Source organism: Sinocyclocheilus anshuiensis, unplaced genomic scaffold (genome assembly GCF_001515605.1).
Source record: "Sinocyclocheilus anshuiensis isolate Anshui unplaced genomic scaffold, SAMN03320099.WGS_v1.1 scaffold802, whole genome shotgun sequence".
NCBI lineage: Eukaryota > Metazoa > Chordata > Actinopteri > Cypriniformes > Cyprinidae > Sinocyclocheilus > Sinocyclocheilus anshuiensis.
The window spans coordinates 476,706-485,418 of NW_015547667.1; the positions used below are offsets into that span (position 1 = coordinate 476,706).

The 8,713-nt window shown below is 39.4% G+C and overlaps 1 protein-coding gene across 1 annotated transcript in view; it reads right to left on the minus strand.

Moving 5' to 3' along the window:
- The window catches only part of LOC107702646 (zinc finger RNA-binding protein), a 25,494-nt gene that overhangs the window by 9,349 nt on the left and 7,432 nt on the right, over positions 1-8,713 (minus strand). Inside the window, 8 exon segments of the mRNA XM_074187064.1 lie at positions 731-899; positions 984-1,370; positions 1,524-1,678; positions 1,919-2,067; positions 4,545-4,764; positions 4,897-5,079; positions 7,269-7,597; positions 7,683-7,898. Coding sequence (XP_074043165.1) covers positions 731-899; positions 984-1,370; positions 1,524-1,678; positions 1,919-2,067; positions 4,545-4,764; positions 4,897-5,079; positions 7,269-7,597; positions 7,683-7,898 — 1,808 coding nt within the window.

Sequence of the window (8,713 nt, forward strand, 5' to 3'; positions counted from 1 at the left end):
ACATATGAAAGCAATGTGAAGTCGACCGCTGGAATTAGTCGAGCTCATAATCACAAGTGGGGCTTATAAAGTTTGTAATAGCATGCGATGGCACCATGAGTTATTTTTTATCGCGCCGTGCTCCCATCTGTGTAATTCATAAAGTGCATTTTTTATGCACAGTACAATCAGATGACTGACTTTAAAACCGAGTGCGTTTTCTGTAAAGATAACAGGCTTCTACTAATAGTGGAGTGTTTATTTGCAAAGGCTAGGTATTGCCGGAGCTTGAGCTCTTTAATTTTAAAAATATTAATGGGCTTTAAAATACTCTTCACTTGCTTGATGCAAAATATAATACATTTTAATTGTAATATTTTTGAATAAATGTAAACATTATATCAAACTTTTTTTTTTTTTAGATTTCAATTTGAAAGACAACCTGGACATTTCTTAATGAGAGTCACACATATGACAGCCAAGCTTTAGGCCTACTTTAAGAAATTGCAAAATGTTAACCACACATCCAGCTACATGTTGCTATACATAAATTTAACACGTGGGACGATGTGATTTCTTATGTGGGCGATTTCCATCATGTAGCAGCCAGAACAAAGTGAAAAATGGTGATAAAACCACAAGTGGGAAAGTTTTGAGCATAAACAGGTCATAAGTCAATAATGGTTTTCAGCAGCTTCAACATAAACATTTGATACATGCATAGCAACTCCGTAAAAAAAGACAAGCTTACCGCTAGTTGTTTGGGCAGTTGCTCCGCAACGGTTCTCAACAGAGAGGCAGTGGGTTTCTTGGCCGCCAACAGGATGAGCTGGACGTTGCGGTCGCCACGCAGGAGGAGACCTTTAGCCAGGATTCCCACACGCATGACTCCTTTGAGAACACGAGCCTGAGACTCTGACCTGTCCAAGAGGAAGCATGTCAATTTACACTTCCCACTACTATTCCATAGCATAAACGCAAAGCTAGCTGGCAAGAGTCCTCACTGTTTGTCCGTCACGTCGTTGTCGTCGTCTGCAGCACACGCCTCCTTCTCCAGCAGCGAATCAGACACCAGTTTGAGCGCGCGCTCAGAATGCGAAACAATTCGCTGGACGGCCTGAAGCTCCTCCTCCACGGGGTAGATGGCCGAGTGTTTGGCCATGATGTGGCGGTCGTCGGGCGAATCGGGCCGTCGCACTGGCTAAAGATAAATAAGAGAATTGTTACCATTTTGTTACAACCCTTTGTTTTGTATTCTCTCGTTTCTGTCTCTCTTTTGTTTTTAAAGTGTGTGTGTCCAGGTACGATGTTGATTGGCTCCTGCAGGCTAATGATTGGCCCATCTGGATTGGTGCATTCAAAAAAGGCACACCTTAAAAGCCCTGATGTCACTTCCTTTCTCTAGAGCATGCCTTTTAAATTAGAATATAATTCGAATATTGATAATACTTAAGTAAAAAATTCGAATTTAGTTTTTCAGCCATTTTGACAGCACGTAATATACACAAATATACTTATATATATATATATATATTAAAAAAAACATACAAAGATGTTTTTTTTCAGGGTGACGTCTCACCTTGTACTGCAGCCGATGTCTCCGTCCCTTCAGGTGCATGTCTTTAGCATTGGGATCATTGAAACTGCATTCACACAGTTTACAGTGAAAGCGAATCACCTTTCCGTCATCATTTCGAACCTGAGGAGAAAAAATGAATCTGAGACTTAAACCCCTCAAAGGAATGACACACATCCAATTTTCTTGAATGTCACACACATTTACAGTACTAGAGGAAATCCTTTTGACTCAGACTGATCTGCTAATAAATATGATTCATGAATCAATTTGACTGATTCACTGACAAAAAGACAGATTCACTCGTTTTGATCAAGTTTTACTCAACACAAATAATGAAATATTTTGACTGGATGGTCTCACCTCTTCGACATAATCGTGTCCCACAGGCTGAATGTCTCCTTGAGCTCCAGTACCATCACCATCCTCATCATCGCTCAAAGCGTCCGTCTTCACCACAGACGGCTTCGCCTCCTCCAGCTTTACCGGAGCTGGTGTGGACGTTCTGCTGCCTGGAGAGAAATGGATATTAGGGAATTGACTTCATTTCATGTTTCTGCAAGATGGCTGTTCGTAACGTAACCATGCTACCAAAATGTTTAAGATGTGCAGGGTTTGTGCACGATTACATCTAAATCCATTAACTCATACCCTGCTGAGAAACATTATCTGGAATGAATATCACAACTGTATAAAGGAAAAAGACTGAGCAAGACTTTGTTGATGTCATGTTACAATCTGAAAGACGCATTGCGTCAACATGACGACTGAAATGTGTACAAGGAGCTTTTTCTTCTTCAAGGCAGGATGTAAATCATCTATTCCCATCATGTGGGTTTTGTGAGTGATGCACTAAAGAGGAAATATCTATTTCTGTGATCAGTGTGATCACTGATTGCGTAAGCGCTGGTGAAATTAAGATAAGAAGGTGAAATTAAGGTGAAGTGACACGCAGAAGACAACTATAATCCCTACACTGGAAACATCAGGCCATTTATGACTTTTTTTTGACTTTGTGACTAAAACTGAGCTTAAACTAAAAAGTAAACACATTGAGCCTCATTTAGGAGACATGAGCTGAACGTTATTGTGTGAAAACAGGTCTTTTAAACATTCTTACATAAACCGTCACAAATGTAAACAAATTTAGGTGTAAATCGTAAATCGTTCATCAAACTTTCTTTAACATTTAAAATTTGTTTCTGCAACGATGAGTGATACATTTATTAATTTTTGTCCATCGCAAATGGAAACAAATTCATTTATACTACATACTTGTGCAATTGTTAAAATACCAAGTTAATAATTCGCAAAACCATTCTTCTGTAAATTCTTGTAACTGAAAAATTTAATTTTGTAAAATTAATTTTTCCAGTATTCCAAATGATTTACACAGAAATTCGTTCTGCTCACGTTTTACTAAAAAGGCCTAAATCATTACGTACACAGTTGCAACGGCAAACAAATTTATAATAAATTCACATAATCTCCAATGTAAATGTCACAATTGAAGAAAAAAATCCTTTTAATCATTCAGAAAACTCCTTTTATACTACAAACTTGTGCAATTGTGAAGACTATGTAAATAATTCGAAAAAACATTCTTGTGTAAATTCTCATAATTGCAAAAAAAATTCTGTGCTAGTCATTCATAAAACTAATTGTTTTGAAAACAAAGTCAAAATGATTTACACCAAAATTTGTTCTGCTCACGTTTCACAAAAAATGACTTAAATCATCATGTAAAGTCATGTATAATTTATATATACATAAATTCACATACGCTCCAATGTAAATGTCGCAAATGCAAACAAATTCCATTTAATCATTCAGAAATCTAGTTTTATATTATGTACTTGTGTAATTGCAAAAAATAAATAATTCACAAAACCACTTGTGCAAATTCTCATGGTCGCAAACAATTTCTGCACAGTCATTTATAAAATGTTTGAAAACAGTATTCTGAATGGTTTACTGAGAAATTTATTAAGCACACATTTAAAGTGTCATGAAACCCTAAAACGCATTTTTTGAGATGATAACATATATGTACAGGTTGCTCATCAGTGAAAACAATAATAGCACTCATTATGTCTATTATTAAGAGAAAAGTGGTTATTTTTTTCATTTTTTGTACTAATTTAGTTCTTCCGGTTCAAAAAGCAAAGTTGAACCAACGTCACGGAAAGTGACGTATATGCGTTAATCGGGAGTGGTGATTGGCTGCCGTGGCTGGAGAGTACGCGTCTACGTCATCAGTTATTCGAGCTTTTCTCAGTATTATTCATGAGAACGAACTCTTATGATCCAATCACTGCGCTGTATTATGCATGAGGTCGTCTTACAGCGGAGAACTCAAATCAGATGAACGAGCTTCCACGCTGTCAGTTCATCTCTGTAAACACGACCGTAACAATATTTAATATGTAACAACACGTGGCACGCGCATGAGAGAGCAGTTTCTGCGCTAAACGCCGTGACGAGTTTAACAACACTCGCTGTGCAGATCCTAGTTCATATCCGGACTGGAGCAAGCGTGTTTAATTCATATTTTATAGTCTCCAAATATGAACCAGCATTGTACGCGCGCACATATCATTTATTTTTCAAATGAAATATGCGCGAATAAGGGCACTGATACAGCGGTACATCTGATCATGAACGCGATGACGCGACGGATTATTGTGATACACAGCAAACAATGATATATAGAACGAAACTTCAAAGAAGAGTAAACAAAAAGTGACTGCCTTTATTCTTTCTGCTTTAAAGATATTTTAATATTCATTTGTCTGTATAATGAGTGTGTTGTAGGTCTGTGATTTATTGGTTGTTTTCTCCCCTCTTCCCACCCTCTACACTCCCACTTTTCCACAGTTTTACACGCCCATTTCTGGAGTCTTTTTCAGATCTAAGGTGTGAAAGACCAGTGCTGAAACAGGGGGGGTTTCATGACGCTTTAATGAAAATACCCGGTAAGGTCACTTACCGATAAGGGCAATTTTAGCAGTGGCAGGTTTCTTCGCAGGACACGCCACGGGTTTGGAGAGAGTCGCCGCCGGCGTCTTCTGCGCAACCGATGTAGGGGTGGGAGTGGTTGTCGCCGCTGTCTTGCTAGTAGTCATCGTCACGGCAGCAGGGGCAGAGCTCACGAAAACGGGCTCCGTGGAAGGGATGGGTTTGCCAAGTTTGGTGTGCAACTTCACCACCTGAGGAAAAGTTTGATAGCAGGTGCATTTCAACAAAAAGTTTCAAAGACGCAAACAAAGCTACAACACCAAAATACGTCGAAAAGCAAAAGAGCGCTGAAAATGCCAAATGAACCATCATATTTAACAGACCTTCTGGTGCTTGGATCCCCGGATGTGCGCGGCGTATGCATCGGCGCCGGTGCACGAGACATCGCACAATTCACAGTGCAGCTGCGTCTGGACACCGCGAGGTCCGTTAGTCACATGACTACTGCTCTTCTGAGCCGCCTCTTTCTTCTTGTGCTTCTGTCCTTCCAGATGTTCTCGATATGTCTGCAGAAGAGCATATGAACACAAGTCAATGAAGAAGTACGTTTGCTACCAATTTCCACTAAATTAGGGCAAGACACTATCGGCAAAAACATTGTTTTTTTTTTTCATAACGTGTTGTTGACTAGCGGTTAAGAAAACATCCAAAATACTTATTTTGTGTACTTTATCTATTTAGATCTATAGATTTCAATTCCAATACATATCTTTAAAGTCAGTATTCTAAAAATTAGTTTTTTTCCCCCTCAGCTTTAGTAGAACTTCCATACACAAATTATTTTCAGTTTTATTCCCATCTATATTCTGAAGATTTTTACTGAGGGGTTTGTTTATATATCATCTTATTCCTACAAAGATGGTAAAATGGAGTGATAAAAAGAGATTTATAAAACGGATAGTTCCGGTCCTTGATTCTGATTGGCTGAGCCACGCTCAAAGCTGCGTTTACAGTGAATTTATAACAGCTAAGGGGGTTTTAGGCACTTTGCTTAGCTGTTATAAATTCACTGTAAACCATGGCTTCTTGGGGGTTATTGCTTTAATCCAGAATCCCTTCTGTAAAACCTTTTGACTGTAATTTGTCAACAAAATTTGAATTGAAAAGAATTTTGAACCTGGCCTTACAGATTTCTTCTGTGGAAACGCACGCAAATCGGTGCATGTTTAATTAGATAATGCCTCACTTGCATGTTTTAACTTAACATTTTAGAAAACTTGTAATACAAAACAAAGTTTGCATTTCTTAACAAAAAAAAAAGACATAAAAACTAGGGTCCATGTGGATTACTTTGAAGCTGTCTAAATATGGATTTTGAGCCATCAAAAATGGTTGAAACTATATAAAAACTAAACTAACAGATATCACCATACTTCCTCCATTGACTGTTAGCCTTAAAAATAGAAAGACATTTTTCTGAAACGTTGTATATATCTAAACATGCACCAACTTGCATGCATTTCCCAGAAAACACTGTCAGCAACAAGAAAAAACTTCACTTTCACAATGTTTTTAGGAATAAAATGTTGTGCAAATCCAGGCGAATGATATATGAACGAAGTTACTTTTAAAAGTAATGCATTACGATATTGCATTACTCCATTAAAAAGTAACTAATTAGTTGCTTTTATGGAAAGTAATACATCACGTTTCTTTTGCATTACTTTCTGTCACTTTGGATGGGCTTGCTTATTTGTTTTTTTAATAACAAATAAACCATAACTTATTTTTACAACTGTCAAGGTCCTTTCACACCAAAAGTGAAGCCGCAGGCTGAAGAAAGTGCCTATGTGCCTATTTCTCTCAACAGAGCGACAGGAGAGGTGTCATTAAATAATGTGAACACATGCGTTACGTATTTGAAACGTCATTGTAAATTTAAAAGTAATGCATGATTTACTATTTACCTGAAAAAAGTAATCTGATTACATAACTTGTGTTACTTCTAATGTGTTACCCCAACACTGCCCCTCAGTAAAATTCTTCAAAATACAGTAGAGGCAAAAGATATGAATTGAAATTGAAGTCTACAGACGAAAACAGATCAAATAGATGGGTAACAACAAACTGACACAAAAAACAACCATTCAACTACACATGCGCTTGCTTCCGCTTCATGTAAATGATGCATGAGCGTGCTGATGCATGTGCGTGTTAACATAAGCAACAGCGCCATGCGCATGCATTGTTTACATGAAGCGGAAGCAAGCGCATGCGTCATGATACTCTCTCCATAACGGCGGCGCGCCACAGCATACAGGATGAGGAGGAGAAGAATTGTTGAATAAAGTAGTTATTTTTGTTTTCTTTGCGCACAAAAACTATTCTCATAGCGTCGTAAAATTACGGTTGAACACCTGATGTCACATGGACTGTTTTACCGATGTCCTTGCTACATTTCTGGACCTTGATCGTGGTAGTTACCTTGCTGTCTATGGGAGGGTCAGACAGCTCTCAGATTCTATCAAAAATATCTTAATTTGTGTTCCGAAGATGAACGAAGGTCTTACGGGTTTGGAACGACATGAGGGCGAGTAATTAATGACAGAATTTTCATTTTTGTGTGAACTATCCCTTTAAGTTCTCTTCGGCTGAAGAATGACAGATGATACATCTTGGATGGCCTGAGGTTGAGTAAATAAGGGAAATTTCATTTCTGGGTGAAGTTGAATGTGGATTTAATGCAATTGCTCACCTGCGGACCAGCACAGCTAATCTTGCAGATATCGCAATAGTGCAGCTGTGGCTGTTTAGGTGGGCCTTTGGGTTTCTGGATCTTGTTCTGATGGAAAACCGGTTTCTTGTACGTGTTGGGGCTGGTGAGTGCGCCGCTACCCGTGTTGCTCCAGGAGGAGTTGGCGAGCTGTTTGGGAGGTTGTTGCGTCTGCTGCGGTGGCGGAGGTTGTTGCGGCTGCTGGAGGGGCGGTTGAGGCTGCGCCTGCGGGGGCGCCAACTGCGCCGGCTGGAAGTACGACGGCGTGGATGTGTAACCGCTAGACTCATAGCTGGAATAGCTGAGACCGGCTGAAGCAACAAAGAAAGAGATACCGTTAGACGATACGCCGCCGGCTATTTGTGGCGTATAAATCTGAATCGGCCGCGGCCGTACCGGAGTAGGACGTAGCAGCTGTGGAGTTGTAGGAAGAACTGGGGGTGTAAGTGGCTATGGGGGCTGGAGTTTGCTGTACGCTGGTTGACGTCGGGTAGATGGTGTAGCTAGAGGACACAGAGCTCACAGCGGGAGGGGGTTTCAGAGCTGCGACCTGCCTTTGAACAGGCGGCTGACTGTACGTTGGGCTCGTGGGGCTGTAGCCACTTTTCAGCCCTGAAAAGGAAAAGATGTTCTCATTTAACCCTTGTGTTGTGTTCAGAACCTATCACACTTACGAGTTTACAGAGCAAAAAGGACCCGGCCTCATAAAATTGCTTATAAATCACTCATTATGCTATATTATCACCAAAGATTGGATTCAATCTTTTTGTCAACTTCTTTTCGTTCATTTAGGACTGGTTTTGTATTTATATTTGCTTCTGATTAAGCGTAGGCCTCATTTATCTGAGACTAGGCACCTCATTTCTTGAGTGAAAAAAGCATTATTTATGAATAATTTTCACAATATTAAATAAAAACTGATGAAAATTTGCACTGTTTATCGCACTAGTGTACTTTAATGTTTAATCAGGGAGTTTGTTTTGAAAGGCTTTTATTTTGTACAAAATGGCACAAAGTCACACTTGTGGTGTTCCTGGTCAAAAATGTCCAGCCATTCAAAGTGAATGGGAAAGAATGAAAGTAATAGAAACTATTAGTGTTCAGGAGCATGTTGATCATGTTCACGTTCACATATGTACGTGTGCTTGCAAACATAAAGGCCTTGGACCTGTTCATGTTTGGATGCATGCATACTCACGCTAACACACACACACTTATACAAACTATTGGGAGTATTACAAGTTTTCTATTTCATCCTACCCTGAACTGCATCCAATATCATTTCATCAATCTGATAGTATAACTCTCTCTTTCTCTCTCTCTCACTCACTCACTCACTCACTCACTCACTCACTCACTCACTCACTCACTCACTCACTCACCCACCCACACACACACACATACACACACACACACACACACACACA